At 42.6% G+C, this 16,091-nt stretch overlaps 1 protein-coding gene across 1 annotated transcript in view; it reads right to left on the bottom strand.

Annotated features, from left to right (window-relative positions):
* Alpk2 (alpha kinase 2) overlaps nt 1-16,091 on the bottom strand; it is a 127,252-nt gene that overhangs the window by 96,217 nt on the left and 14,944 nt on the right. The window contains exon 3 of the mRNA XM_008855362.2: nt 4,390-6,094. Coding sequence (XP_008853584.1) covers nt 4,390-6,094 — 1,705 coding nt within the window. The remainder of the gene's footprint in view (nt 1-4,389; nt 6,095-16,091) is intronic.

Below are 16,091 nucleotides of genomic sequence, written 5' to 3'. Positions count from 1 at the left end.
CACACACACACACACACACACACACACACACACACACACACACACTCAACCCACTGAGTCCATTTACTGTTGTTCATATGTGTGTATGTTTAGGGCTGACCATTTAGGATTGGATAACCTATTCAGGGACTCTCCCTCTCTAAACAGCCACTAATTGCCTGTAGCTCTTCATCTAGAAGTGGGACCTTGTAAGATTTCCCACATCCACTTTGGCATGTTGACTAGTGTCGGCATTATGTAGGTCTTGTTTAGGCAACCATAGTGTTGAGATTTCATGAGTGCAATATCCCTGACATATCTAGAAGACACTATCTAGCAGCAGGCATCTTGGTCTTCTGGCTCATACAGTCTTTCTGCTCCTTCTTCCACAATGTTCTTGAGTCTTAGGTGTAGGGGTTACACTGTAGATGTACCAGTTGGAGCTGGGCACCCTATAGTCACTTATTCTCCGCATTTTGGCAAATTGTAGATCTCTATAAAAACCTGCATCTACTGTAAAAAGAAGCTTCTTTGCTGGGGATAACAGCTACACTTACCTGGCTGGGCTGGTGCATAGGCCCCCTCAATGATTTTTATGTAACTCATGTCAGTAACTCAAGCTGCAATTGAAATCAAACATTGTAACATAATACAATTCAAAGATATATTAATTTGATACTTAGACACTGTAGAATTAGAGAAGGAAAATATTGTCTTTGTTTTCCAAAATTATTCTATTATGCTTCTGTAAGAGCATAAAACTTTATATGCATAGTAAAAACATTGAAATTGACTTATAATAGCCTCAAATCTGAGCTGAGGTGATTGGGGCAGCATTTGCTGGTGGTACATGGTGTGATGGCATGCACAGTGTAAATTGCACATGTGTGTTTGGAACCAATGCAGCGAAATCCCAAAATGCAACATGGGTAAGTACAGCCAGAAACACCTCAGTTCATTATGTATTTGATTTTGAGTTGATTTTTGGTCATTGCATGTTCAGAAACCTTTTACTATTTCCAAATTTGTCCTGACCGCCACATTCAGTAGGGAGTCATAAACTATAGTTTACATAGCTAGGCTTTAGAATAAACCAACCCATTTCCAGGGCTAGAAGAGTGAATGGAAGTGCATCCTATTAGTGGATAGTTGGCAGAAGCATCTTTTATGTGAAGATAATGAAATAATTAGCTCAGGAAACAGAGGCTGTTAAATGATCAATGATCATCAGAGTCCTGCGTAACCAAGCAGCTCATTTCCTATTGTATGGCTACTTATTCACTCAATGATTGAGTGACTATCAGGTGACAGCCACTATTCTAGCACTTGGGACTTATCAGTAACAGCATAAGCCAAACAAATTCCACTCCACCAAGTTGGTCAGTTTCTATGATTAGTGTTAATTCCTGGTCTGGAAGATTCTTCACTCCCAGGACTTTAGAATACAACCCCATACTGTACACTCGTAGTCTCATGACCCCAAAAAGAAATGCAGCTATGCAGGAGTACAGACACAGCACTTCTGATTTTAAAGTGAAGATGATCTTACCCCAGGGTGGCTGGGGAAAGAAACTTAAGATGGGCAGATTGTCAGGTCTTGCCTGAGTTGGATTAAGAGCTTGAGCTCAAAACCAAGATGAAGAGTTGGCGGTGTGACCCCTTGACAAGGATTCAAGTTAGCCTGGGGTACCCTCTCTGTTTTCCACTCCCAAACGGGAAGGAACTTTGGAAACTTCCATAAATGTAGAGAAACTGGGGGATCTCCAATCCTAGCTTGGGTAAGGAACTATTTCAAGACAACTCCTAACAAGATGGCCTTGCATTGTGAAAGAGAGCAGGGAAGACAGGAAGTTAGGACACCTGAAGACATATGTATTAGAGATATTCTGCAAGATACCCTTGCATAATAGCATGGAAAATTAGAGGTATGGAATTTTTCTTAGAATGCTAAAAGCAATATACAGATGAAGATAAAATACTGAACAATAGGCTGCCAGTCACTTCGTACAAAGAGACAGCTCAAGGTAAGTGAATCAGGCAAGACTCAAGTATGGGCAAATTTATTAGTATTACTCCTAACCCAGGATTTTTAATCATTTAAAAATCTTTAAGCACCCAAAGCCTCAAGTGTCAGAGACTAAATATTTAAAATGTCTTTGGATTTAGATATGGAAAAAAAGACAATAATTTTTTTCTGAGCTACATTATTAAAAAATTTCATGTAATTGCCAATGACTTCCACATTTCTGTGTCAAATTTGCAATAACAGCCATTTGCTATCCATTGGCCATGTTTTATAATGTATAAGAAATACATGTGTGTATCCTATAATTAAATAGGAACTTCTTGCATGGCTAAAAGAATCTGAATTTTTTCATATGCTAGAGTCAAAATCTTTCTACTTTTGTCTAAGGAAAACAAATGTCTCAGGTACAAAGATTCCATTTTAACTTAAGCCTGTACAGAACTGTTCTCAAATGTCCAGTTCCCATTCAAGTATGTAGCTGTCCCTTGAGTGAGAGGTCAGCTCTGCTATTGACCACTGCAAAATAAGACACAGCCCTACTACCTGTAGAGAATGCAAATTGTTTCTGAACAAGGAAGTTCACAGTCCTCATTTAATTACCTCAATTACAGAACAGTGATCAAGGTGGGGTGGGTATGGACTCCTCAATGTAGTGTGTGTGGAAGGTAAGGAGTCCCCTACGAACCCTGACAGACTGCCCATGACAGACACGCTTGGTCCCTGAGACTATTGGTTTTATTTAGCTGCATTGCCAGCCAACAGGTGAATCTGTTGGCCACAAGTCTCTCGTCTCTGAATCTCATCTCAGGTGCAAGCCTGAACATATCAAGGCCCCTTCCTTCCTTTCAGTAGTTGAAGGAGGTGGAATTTGCCTCCCATAATGGTGACTCTAAAGCTAACATTGTCAACTGTCTCCTGCCTTTCTACTGACTCCCTTTGGGCCATGTTATCTTGCCCTTATCCCCTAATAACTAACAAAACAGCTCTAACTGTAAAAACAATTGTAAAAAGGCGGTTGGCTGACAAGGGTGGAACATTTTATGAATAGAAGAGGAAATGCCATATTTAATGACATGAAAAATTAACATGGACACTTTATATTAACATTAGCCAAACTTTCTTTATTTGTTTGCCTTAGGCACAGACTTGTGATCCGATATGTGAACTGATAAGTAAACCATTTAAAGAACTCAATACACCAGGCTGGTTTGCCTGGAGAAAGGAGGCACTTTGTCTGGCTGTTTTTTTTCCAGAAAAACAGCACAAATGGCTCGATCAAGAGCTACCTCAGATCTGGAGATTTGTAGATTGGATATTTTATAACAGGATCTTTAGAAATTCAGATTCTTGTTTTTTTATTATTTCCTCACAGAGAGTTCAATAATTTTGCATTAGGGAATATTTTATTTTCTTTGGTCTATCTGGTCTTTTATAAAAATAAGATTCTTGGTATAGATTCCCTAGTAGTTGGGAATATCACGTTCTCTACAAAACTTTAGGAGGAGAAATAACAAGAAAAAAAAAAAAAAAAAAAAAAAACTGTTTAATGCATTTGTTTTAAAAAATTTCCAAAAGTCAAATCTTGACCCTAGTACACCATCAATCCAAACTCCATTTGGAATCCTTTATAAAGATTTGTGGTTAAAAATACAAGTGGTATATCAAACATAATATCCTTTGTGCATTAGTTATTTCTATTAATGTAATTCTGTCTCCTTAAAATTGGCATTAAAACCGTACCCAAATCAGTATTAGGGGAAGATATAGCTTTTTCTTGGCCTCTTTTATACCTGTGGTCTAAGAAAAGCAAAATAAAGCAAACACCTAATTAAAAGCATCCCATAGCACAATCAACTTTGCTCTCTGCAGCACCACAAAGTAAACCCTGGAAGTCTTTCAGACATAATGAAATCTTTCCACTTGAACTATGAGTTCCCATTAAAGTCTACTATTTTCAAAATGCACCCTCAAAACAGTCAAAAAGAATGGGTTCCCCTACCCTTTAAAGATTACACCCAAAACATTTGCCTGAGAAACTTTGGAATAGTGAACATTGCCTAGTAAAACACATGCAGTAGACAAAATATCAGGTTTCTTTTTCCAGCTGTCCAGAATCCCATTAGTGCCTCTCACTTCTACCGCTCTTTTGCTATAATTAGGATGGCTTAGGGTTTATCTGGGCCTTTTTTCAAAACCAGATTTCCTTCCTAGCAGGAGCAGCAGCAGCTGTCATTCACAAGTACTCTGAGGGTGCTTGGAGACTTACTCTGATTTACATTATGGTACAAGATTATGACCGTGTAGAAAACACACACACACACACACACACACACACACACACGCACACCACCTTTCCTTTTGCAATTTTTAAAAACAGATCTTACCTGAAGATGGTCAGTCTGGTCTGGAACCTGACTTGTTTCAAATAAGTTATTAACCAGCATCCCTTCTCCCTCGAAGCTTGTGTCTCCTTCCTTGGAAAGCAAATCTTCTTGGGGTGGAAGGGTTTTGGAGTCTTGCTCTGCTGGGAGTGGAATATTTTGTTCTGCCTGCAAGTGAGAAGTCCAGGCTCCTGCCTTGATGTGTGGAGTCTCTCTTGGATGGCTCCTGGTTAACGGGTGCTTAGCCGGTTCCTTGGGAAGGGGGTCAAGGGTGCCTTCTGGGGCTCTCTCTTTAAGCAGCTGTTTCTTGACATCTTCCTTCATTCTGGGCCGCTTTGCTCTGTTGGGTCTCGCTGTACCCCTCCTGCTGCCTGGGCGCTTTTCCTCTGATCTTTCCCCAGTCACGCTCTCTGAACCCTGCATCACCTCTAACTTGTCTAACCCCTCAGACAAGGGTTTCACCTCTGCCTCTGTCACTGCCTTATCCATGGTTAGCAGATTGTCACTGGCAAATTCTTCTCCTGCTTCAGAGCAGTCTCTAATTTCTACTTGAATTCCTGAGCAATCATTTTCAGGAGCCTCAGAAACAGTGGGGAATGGACATCTCCCCTGTTCAGTCACCGTAGCTGTTCCATCCTGGTGAGGTCCCAGAGTAAGAGTCATCCTTGCATGCAGGGGTGAGGAAATGTGCCTGGAGGCACTGCTTCTCCTGACCCCCACTTCTTGGAGTTGTGAGTGATAACCAGAGAAGCCAGTGGTGGTATCCACAGGCCCTATGTCACCTGACACCCGAGGCCCACAACCCATTTCACTGAGGAAATGCTCACACCCACCGAGGCCACACTCATTGAATTCCACCTCTTCGTCATCGCTTTCTAATAAAAAAACTTGGTCAGTCCCCTGCAGGCTCCTTTGCCAAACCGCATTAGAGTAATCCGTCATAACATCGGAACATTCCAGATACTCCAGATCATCATCTGAAAACTCCTCCGTGTAGGTTAAGGTTATCTCTGGGCAAAGTTCATAGTCACTGTCAGAGTCTTCACTGAAAACCTGAGGGCCAGGCTGTGTGTTGACGGAATCGCAGTCACTTGGGTAAGCGCACACAGTTGCCGCAGACAGCGGAAGACTGAAGCTGATGTATTTCTGTGCTTTGGGATTTTGATGACTACCGGTAAAGCCCTTGTCATCAGAACCATCATTACCTAGGTCACCACTGCCGGTTAACCCCAGGCCAGTTGTATGCATTGTCCTGTGGTGCCATGCATCTTGTTTTTCTGTAGTGTTGCCTGAATTAAAGGATTTTTCTTGTGTATTATTTGAATCACAAGCCTCTGCCCTTTGCCTTGTTGCTTTAACATCCAGGGGATTTTCAGAATTGGAAACACTGGTGCCATGATTTGCCAATACCTGGGGTGAACATGAGAGGTTGAATTTGTTGGGGGAGGAATCAGCTGACCTGGGTGGCCTAGGGGCCATATTTTCTTCTTCCTTATAAGGGCGACCTTTCTCCTCAGTTTGATTTGCGCTTTCTTCCTCACACATCTTTGTTTCATGTTTTCCAGACATGCCCCTACCATCTCTGGGGTCAGAAGAGACCTGTGGGTTTTCTGGCAGACACTCGACCTCAATGGAAGCTGAGCAGCAAATCATCCCCTCACAGCTTCTCGCTGAGACTTGATAAACAGCGGCATCGCTCTGGGTACAGCTAGGAAGAAGATGGATAGGTAAGTGGAGACTTGAGCACCAACTTTTGCCACATCGTAGCATTTGAAAAATGGCCAACTGTACGGTGTCCCTAGAAAAGCGCTGTAGGCCCTTGACTGCCCCTTGAACATCAGCTACCCCAAGTGCCGAACTCTTGGGGAGCATAGACCTTTCCCCTTACAGCTTTCCACAATCCACCTCCAAAATGAAAATGCTGAAAACAGAGAAAATGTTGCAAAGAACATTATTTTTCTGTGTGAGGCATGGTATGGAAATAACTGACGCATTCTACCTCAAGGTAGCTCTTGTTTAAGGACATGCTAAGAAGGTCCATTTCTTGCCAGGAGACAATAAAAACAGCTCCACAATGGGGTTGAATGCATGAAGGCCAGTGTCATTTCCTCCTTAATGTAATGGGACAAAAAGATCGAAATCACAGCCATGAGCTCCACTAGCTGGAAACCTATGCCCATGTGTCTTCCTGACTAACATGAATCAAGCCAGGTGCCCCGCTTTGGCCCAGCAGGGAAGGAACAAAACTCTGGAACAACCTGAGCCTGCATTCTCTGTTCCAAGAGGGATGGCACTCCTGTAGCTCTTCCCTTTACTGACTGGAGCCACATGGAGCCTGGTACCTGGCATGCCTTATTGACTCATTTCCTGCTGGGATCCTTCCCCAAGCTCTGCAGTCCTAATAAAATCTTGATACAACTTGCATTAAGTGCACTCTAATTTACCCCGTTTGTCCTCCTTGTGATGTTGCTGATCTTGTACTTTGCCTTCTCCAGTTCAGAAGTCATAATGATTTTCAGAGGGCAAGAGCTGTGAGTCTTCTTCTTAGAAGAAATGCTTAGACCTTTATTAACTATTCTCTATAAAATATGTACAGTTATCTAACTCAGGAGGGGTGAGTGTTAGACTCAGGCAGTTCTGACACTGTAACTGTCCTTTCTCTCCTTCACTGGAGGGAATCCTTTACCTTCCCAAGCCTACACAGGCTCATAAGCCTTCAGTCATTGGGTGGTTGCTCACACAGTCCTCATTTCAAGAGTCAGAGGCTAATTCCAACTTCAAGGCTTCCTTGTTTAGACAGTAACCTGGCTTCTAGACAAGTCGACCTTGGCCATGACCTCCACCTAATCTAGGCTCTGCTTTGGCCAACATCATGGGGAAGCAAGTTCAAGGCAGCAGTCTGTCTATTTCACAAAAGCTTGATACAGTAAGAAAATAACTGTGAGGGGACTCCATGAAACAGAAACTGTTTGCTAGAAGTATTCTTCAAAAGAGCATGGGAGTATCAAGGTCATGTAGCCTTTGGTTCTCTAGAGGTGTGCAGAATACTGACAACTTGCCAGACATCTGTAATTCCAGCACTTGGGAAACTGAGATAGGGGGATGACATGAGTTTGAGGCCTGACTAGGTTATATAGTGAGATCCTGTTTCAAACAAAACAAAACAGAGAAAGATACAAAAAGAATCCTGAGAACTCTATTTTAAATTCCTAAATCAGAATCCCTAGATGGAGAAATTAAAATCTATTTCTAAAGATCAGAGCCATTCTAATGTGAACTGTCCTTGCTCTCCCATACCACATCCTCTTCTTCGTCATCATTAGTTAGGCTTGGGTCTCCCCAGTTAAAACTGAATTTTTACCTGAAGAAAAATTATTTTTGCAACAGTTTCATATTATACCCATCATTCCTGTCATGAATCCTTTCAATTAATTCTTGGAGATTTGACTTCAGTTAAGAGCTTACAGGGAGCATCAAAGAACGTTATGGACTACAGGAAAATCTCAGGTAATTCAGATGTTCTGACCTGCTCAGGCCATGAAACTCTGCCAGAAAAACCACCTCCCCTGAAGGTAGCAGGACTTGTGCGGAGAGAAGTGAAAAGAAAACAAGGCCAGGAGGCACAAGAGGCCACATAAGAAAGGAGATGAACAGCTCATTCTCAAGACACAAGGAGAACCAGGTGTGATGGCACATACCTGTAATCCTAGCATTTGGGAGGCTGAGACAGAGGATCACAAACTTGAGGCTACCCTGGGCTAAATAGCAAGGCTTTGTCTCCAAAAAACACCAAGGTATGAAAATAAATATAATTTTTAGTGAAGAAAATAACTATATTCATAATATTTTAGTAGCTAAATTAGATACATGACAGATTGTTATGATTTAGTGATAATTTTACGGCCCATATTTCAATTGATAAAAAATTTCTGATTCTACATCCACTGAGTGAAGGGGAAAGGGAACTGGACAAAGCAGCACCAACTTTTCACTGGTTAATAAATGCTTGTGAGTTTTGCTTTGTGGTTGACATGTCCTTGAAAATTATCTTTAAGCATCCTATAGAAGAGGCAAACTCCAATATCTGTTGAATGCTCCTATGTTAAAAAATCTAGTTATATCCCATGTGTAAAGCCTAGGCTTAGAGGAGCTAAGTAATTTCCCCCAAAATGATCAAGGCATGAAGTTGTAAAGCTGGATGAGCAGGTGGAGCCTTCCGAAGCCCAGCTCTGTGTATACTGTAAGAAAAGTGTCATTCAGAGAAAAGAAATGCTGGGAATCACTGTGTAAATAACAATGAGGCATTTTTGTTCTAAGTCTTCACCCTCATCTGTCACTTAGTAGACTTGTGGAGAGTATTCATTGATGCCTAGCACTCTGTTAAGAGCTGAAGAGAGCCAAGGAGACACAAGAGACAACATATCTGAATTTCTCAGAGAGCCTTGTAGATACACTCCATATAAGGCCGTAGCATGCACTCCAGAAGGGGAAAGGCTGATCACAGAAGAGACTTCAGTGGTAGCCAGCTAAAATGATGTGAGGCCAGTGGGGTTATAGAATCCTTGAAAGATGCTGGCAGACAGAACTGTGAGCTCCACAGTGATTTGACAGGAAAGCATCCAGAAGAGATTCCCTGAACAATGAATGTATCAGGCCTTCCTCACATGTCTCTCCTGTTGACTGAGAGGGGCAGTAGCATTCCTCCACCCTGTCGGAAAGTTTAACTTGAATTCTCTAGGCTCTTTCTAAATTAATAATTTCCTTACTGAAGTAAAAGAGGTCCAGTTATTATATCTACACAGGATTTCTGAGTTTGCACCCCTAGAATCATACTAAACTAGAGATGCTAAAAGCATTTGGATATCAAGACTTCTCCTCTTCAAAATAATTGGGGATGCCAGAGCACCTTTGTTAATGTGGCTTATATCTGATATGACATATGTATCATGTCAAAATTAAAAGAGCAAAATTCTAATATATTTACTAATTCACTTAAATTCATAATATATTAGTATAGATCACGTTTATGAAATCTAAGCATATTTTCCAAAACAAAGTAAAATTTCTGACAGGTATAATTTCACACTTTCCCAGATACCTTTAATATGAGGCTTAAGAGAAGACAGCTGGGGGTTTGGATCTGCTTCTGCTCCTAATTCTATGCAAGGCATTGTTCTGGTAGATGAAGAAAATCTGTCTTCACATAGATATATGTGAGAAGAATTTCAGAAGAAGGTGAAAGAGGGGAAGAGACGAGATAGGGAAGAGGCCAAAAGATACCTGAGGAAACTGGGAGTCCCTCATTCAGAGAAGGACTAGATGATAGTTGGAGAGTTTGCATCTTATCACCTGTAGCAGGTACTTTCAGTTTTCCTTGGGGTGTCAGGTTTACTTTTTCCATTTTTTCTGAGAAAATATCTGTAAAATACCCAATGCTGAAAAGCCATCATTTGTCCCTTGCTCTTTCTAATTTCTGTTTCCCATCTGTATGTGTGTGAGAGAGATAGAGTGCAGACATGTACAATGCATGTGTGGAGGTCAGAGGACAACCTTAGCTGTTGGTCTTTGTCTTCCATCTTGTGTGAGACAGGCTCTCCCGTTTTTCCCCACTGCATAAGCCAGGCCAGTTGGCCCGAGAGCTTCTGGCAGTGGGGGATTCTCCTGTTGCAGCCTCTCATCTTGCGTAGCAACACTGAGATTAGAAATATGCACTACCAAGTCTAGTTTTATGTGGGTTCTAGGGATCTGTAGTCAGGTCCTCACAGCTATACAGCAAGTGCTTTACCCACTGATCAATCCATCTCTCTAGCTCCTGTCCATTGTTCTTTCAAATAGAAATTATACTTGTGAAAAAAGTGGCTAGTTCAGCTTTAAGTAAGACAGTAAGTAACAGAGGGTTTTGGTCACTTCAGGAAAGTCAGCCGTGATTTCTTGTGTGTATGTATTCTGTCTGATAACATGGGTATTGAAAGCTTTTCCTGAGTTATCAAGATTTAATAAAGTTAGCCAATTTTTACTTGTGCCTGAAAGTCAGTATTATGTAATACTCTGCCCTTTTAACTATAGTTATATGGCAGTGAAGGATTCTACAACAGCTAAGATAGCTTGGAACTGCTGCCTTGACACTAGTAAATTGGTATGAACCAATTTACCATCTCTGTGTGTGTGTGTGTGTGTGTGTGTGTGTGTTTATTATCAGTGCATAGATCAACACAGTGAAGAAGGCAAATAATGTTTGTGTATTTTTAAAAAATATTTTATTATTTTTATTTTATGCATACAAGTACATTGCTTGCATGTATGTAAGTGCATCCATGTCATGCAGTACCCTCAGAGATCCAAAGAAGGCACTGGATCCCCTGGAACAGGAGTTACAGATAGTTGTTAGTTACCATGTAGGTGCTGGGAATCAAACCTAGGTCTTCTATAAAAGTAGCTGGTGGTCTCAAGTGATGAGCCTCTTTCCAGCCTCGTGTTTGTGTATTTTTATAAAAATTTTGACCTTACCCACTCCCCCAAAGAGTTTTAAGGAACCACCAGAACTCCATAGGACACACTGGAGAATTGTTGACTTGGAGAATTGTAACCTAGTCTCTAAGGGAGGCTGTAACACATAGTAGCTTTCATAGCATAACTGGCTCTTGGGCCCTGGAAGAAAGATCCTTCTTTACCTGGTGAGCTAGCAGTTTTGATTGGTCTGATCATTTATGCGCCCTCTCAGGCAGAGGACTTAATCTCTGGTTCTCTTAACTTGCAAAAGGGAAAGCAGACCTATGCGTAGGTTCTGCCCTTAGACGCTCTGATTCTGTGCCTCTGTGGTTGAATTTGGGGCAGGAGGAGGCTGCTTGCATCAACTGGAAGTTCCTTAGGGCTCACCAACTTGGCAGGGTTTTGTGCTTTGAGAACAGTGGGTAAAATGTAAGAACTAAAAGAGACAAGAATCTGCCGGGACTAGTAGCCCTATTGAAACAGAAACATGAAAACAAGGGGGTGGGAAAAAGAATATAATAAGTGTAAAAGGTAGACAGAGAGTAGTGATTATTTTCAGTTACCAGCACAGGGCACTCGTCCAAACTCATTGAATTTTTTTACTTATTTGTGTGTGTGTGTGTGTGCGTGTGTGTGTGTGTGGTGTGTTTGTGTGTATGTGTGTGTGTGTGTGTGTGTGTGTGAGTGTGTGTGTGTGTGTGTGTGTGTGTGTGTGTGTGTGTGTGTAGGATGTGTGTAGGATGTGTGTGAGTGTGGGTGCATTCCATGGCATGCATGTAGAGGTCAGAGGGAAATTTTCAGGAGTCTGCTCTCCCCCTCCACTGCGGGTTCCAGGGATCAAACTCAGGTGATCAGACTTTACAGCAAGTACTTTTCTCTGATGATCTCTCTCATTGACTCCAAACAGAGGTGCTTTTAAATTCCTACATTTCATCTTCAACCACTGTCATCTCCAGCAGCAGTATCATACCCCCAGGGAGTTGTGCTTTCACATGCATTATTCATATAACTACTGTCCATGAAGATGGATTACTCTATCAGCACAAATACAGATAAAGTCAGGACAGGGAGCAGGAATGGTTATACATGTCTGTAATTCCAGAACTTCAGAGATAGAGGCAGAAGGATCAGAAGTTCAAGGTCATCCTCAATGACATAGCAAGTTTGAGACCAGCCTGAACTATATGAGATCCTGTCTCAAACAAACAAATCAGGCTAGGGATTCCCATGGAGATTGAAAAGTGGATTATCCCAGCCACAGCTGCTGCTCTCCTGCCTTACTGTCTGCTCTGAGGCCACTTCTCTGAGGCCAAGCTATCCTCCCCATAATATAACATTGCTAAAAATCAAACTGTGCCTCCTGACCAAGCACGCTGAAAACAGGGCACACAGGACAAGCTGAGACTCCTGACTAGAAGTAAGATTTGGAGTCCCCCTAGATCTTAGGTGTTAGCCACCATCCCATACCATAGCCATTCCACTTTACCATACATCTGCTTTCCAGTAGAAGAAAGCAAGACCTGGGAAGGAAATGTCTGTAGGGTCTTCACCCTCCAGCCAGGCTGTACATTGCCTGAACTTTGCCTAGGCATGAAACAGGGAGGGTAGAGAGGACATGGACACAGCTCAATAAATAACTACATGATGACATCTGTATCCTTGTCTTGTTCACAACACCAGGTTAAGGTCACTATATTTTCTTAGGCCGAGTGTGTGTATTTTAATACCTACTTCCCTGCTGCTGTCAGTGATCTAGCTCACAAAAAGAGGAAAGACTGGTGACTTTTTTCTTCTTTTTTCGTTTTGTTTTATGCTGGAGAGTAAGCCCTGGGCTTTGTGCATGTTAAGCACAGCTATCCTATTGAGCTATATCCTCAGTCCAAGGCTGAATTTTCCTAAACCTCTGTTTTCTACAAGCAACTGTGAACATTCCAAAGTGAGTGAGGAGACTGTACCAATCCATTTGGTAATTTGTCCAACCTTTGGGTTGAACCACACATCTGAAAAGCTAGAAGGAACTTCAGAGCTGTAACTGGGCTCATTTACCCCTCACCCACTTCTGTCCTTCCACTGTTCCTTGAGGCTGGGACTCCCTGGATCCTATACAGCTGACTTCCTGCTGTATCCAACAAAAGACAGACAGGAGATTAGAAGGTGGGGACAAAGGGAGAAGCCAGCCTCTGTGATGTCCCAGAGGTGGCTGTATGTCTCTTGCATCTCCAGGTACCTCAGAACACCCACCAGGAGCCCTGCCTTCCACCTGTGATGAACCACTAGTCCTATTTTCCCTTTGCCTCTGCCCAAGAGATGGTGGCTTCTCTGATGGTGGGTGACCTCAGGGCTCCCTGCTTGGCTCCATCTCTGTGTAATCCTGCACTAAATGTTTGAAAATGATGTTTTGTCTTCCTAGTTAGACCCTCATGGATGCAGAAATAGCATATTTTACAGATGCTGGATCTGAGACCCAGACATGTGACTTGTGTCATTTCCCAGATAAAAAACAGGAAATGTCTATTGTACGTACAGTATGTTAGCCAATGAATAGAAAAGATGTGCAATTCCTAGGCCTTTTCTATATCATCTTCCCATCAAATGATAGAAATGAAATACAAATAGATACAATACAAGAATATAACACAAGTCAATGTCTGCTAAGTACCATTAAAAATTATGCTAATTACATGGATTCTCGATGCACCACAAGAGAGAGAGGGGGATGTTTTCCTGGGGAACTTAGCAGCAAATGCAGGCCTGGGAAATGCATGATATGATTTTGAGAGTAAAGATGGCATTTGCCTGGGGCCAACAGAGGGGACTGAACACTCCAGACAGAAGGAAGAGCCAAGCAGTAAGGCAAGGTAGGAAACATCCAGGCCTTCACAGGAAACAATCGGTCATCCTTTAGTTGAAGTAAGAGAGAGACCAGTGGACACGTAGGGAAATTCCACTATTTACTATTTATTTAATCAGGACACTTTAATTATTGTTTATGTGCACGTGCGTTCATGTGTGTGCAGGTGCATGTGTGTGGGTACACATGCACATGTGTGAAAGAGCTTAACCTCAGGTATCATTCCTCAGGCATGTTCACTTTGGTTTTTGAGGTAGGATCTCTCACTGGCCAGGAGATCAGCAATTAGGCTGGACGGGGCTGGCTAATGTGCTCCATGAGCCACCTGTCTTCACCTCTCCAATGCTGAAATTACAAGCTTCTGCCACCACAATCAACTTTTTAAAACAATTGTTATTTTTTTATTTTATGTTATGATGTATTGCCTACCTGTATGTAAGTGCACCTGTGTCATGCAATGGCTGCAGGGGTCAGAAGAGGGTGTCAGATCTCCTGGAATTGGTGTTACAGATGGTTGGTAGTCACCATGTGGGTGCTGCAAACACAACCAGTGCTCTTAACCACTGAGCCATTTCTCTATCGCGCCCCCCCCCTCAGGTCCTCATGGTTGCATGGCATGCCCTTACTGATTAAGCTAGCTCCCATTTCTTAAACAGAAAATTGTACAGGGTGAAAAGGGATATTCTTAATACCCTCCAAACAACAGCAGAGATGGAAGCCATGTGGGGAAACAGGCTGACCTGGATGAATCAGGATAGTCACCTGCTGAGAAGAAGCAGACCCCAAATGGAAATGCTTTCCATCCCATATTGAGAGGTTTAGATCTCAGTTTCCAATTCACTGGAAAGCAGATTGAATAGCCATTCAGGTAAGAACAGAAAATAATTATAGAAGATGCTCACTGCATTATGCACCACTGACTGGGGTGGAAAAGGAAGGCCCTTGCTCCCTGATGTGCCCTGTGGCCCTGATTGAGCAGGAGCAACGTATTCTCCTGTACGACCAATTTTATACACCTGGCACATGGTGCAGGACTTGAGAAGGGAAATAAGAAATGAGCATAAGACTTAGTTCCTCCCCTAGTGGAGCTGAGCTACTGCTTCAGGAATGAAATGAGGTAGTACATGATTTACAAACTTGAGTGTCATCAAACTCCAAAGGTATATTGAGGTAGAGCATGCCTGGTTGTTTGGAGGGGAGAGGCCAGGGTGGCCTGGATCTTAAGGGACTGAAGCCAGCACTTGGGAACTTGAACCCAGCAGGGAAAGATTAAACTTTGGCTGAGTGGGAAAGAAGGGAGGGCATTCTGGGAAAATGTACTGAAGTGGAATGAGCAGGTCATAAATGAGGGTCAGCAAAGCAATGCGCTGAGGTGGCAGTCCCAGAAGACAGGGGCTGCATGGACCTACTGCACAGAAGGCACAGAGAAATCAGTGCTATGTATGAGCACACTGCAAGGCAGGTTTGCTTTTGCTCCTCATCCAAGTGCACCCAAGAGCAGATTGTGAAGGCAGTGTAGCTCTATGGTTAAGGGACAGTAGCAAATGTGCCTGAGATCACATGCCAATCCGTGTGCCGTATGACACTGGATAAGATACTGGACAGTAATGACATCTGCACCACTGGAAGGGACACAGGATTAAGAGAGTTAATTGTTATAAAGTGCTTAAAGCAAGGCCTGCCATACAGTAAGCATGAACTCAGTAGTTGTTAACTTTGGATCAGCATTAGAATCACGTGGAGTGAGTGCCTTTTACAATTAATTTTTATGTGTATACATGTATATACATGCTCCTGTGGGGGCATATGTGCACACGTGTGTGTGCATGTGGAGGCAACAGGTTTCCCAGGTACCATGGATAGCCATGAGAGGGGTAATCCTCAGCACATGGGCCTCTCGTGCTTAACCATGCACACAAATCCCTTGAGGTCTTATTGACTTGCTGCTCAATTTGGACTAAGTTCCTGGCCAGTGTCTGTAAGCTGCTGCCATGTACCAGAGTCAATGTAACTTTAAAGAACAAGCAAACAAAACAATGACGCTAACTCCAGGACTCAGGGATAAGGAAAGCTAGAGCAGAGGACTCTTCCATCTCAAAAGCTGGTATATCTAGTACATGCAGGGCCAAGTTCCATTCCCAGAACCGATGATGATGATTAAGTTCCTGGCCAGTGTCTGTAAGCTGCTGCCATGTACCAGAGTCAATGTAACTTTAAAGAACAAGCAAACAAAACAATGACGCTAACTCCAGGACTCAGGGATAAGGAAAGCTAGAGCAGAGGACTCTTCCATCTCAAAAGCTGGTATATCTAGTACATGCAGGGCCAAGTTCCATTCCCAGAACCGATGATGATGATGAAGAAG

Source organism: Nannospalax galili, unplaced genomic scaffold (assembly GCF_000622305.1).
Source record: "Nannospalax galili isolate Female #2095 unplaced genomic scaffold, S.galili_v1.0 scaffold567, whole genome shotgun sequence".
NCBI lineage: Eukaryota > Metazoa > Chordata > Mammalia > Rodentia > Spalacidae > Nannospalax > Nannospalax galili.
Note: the sequence above shows the minus strand (reverse complement) of the source record. Positions and strands in the feature narration are given on the sequence as shown.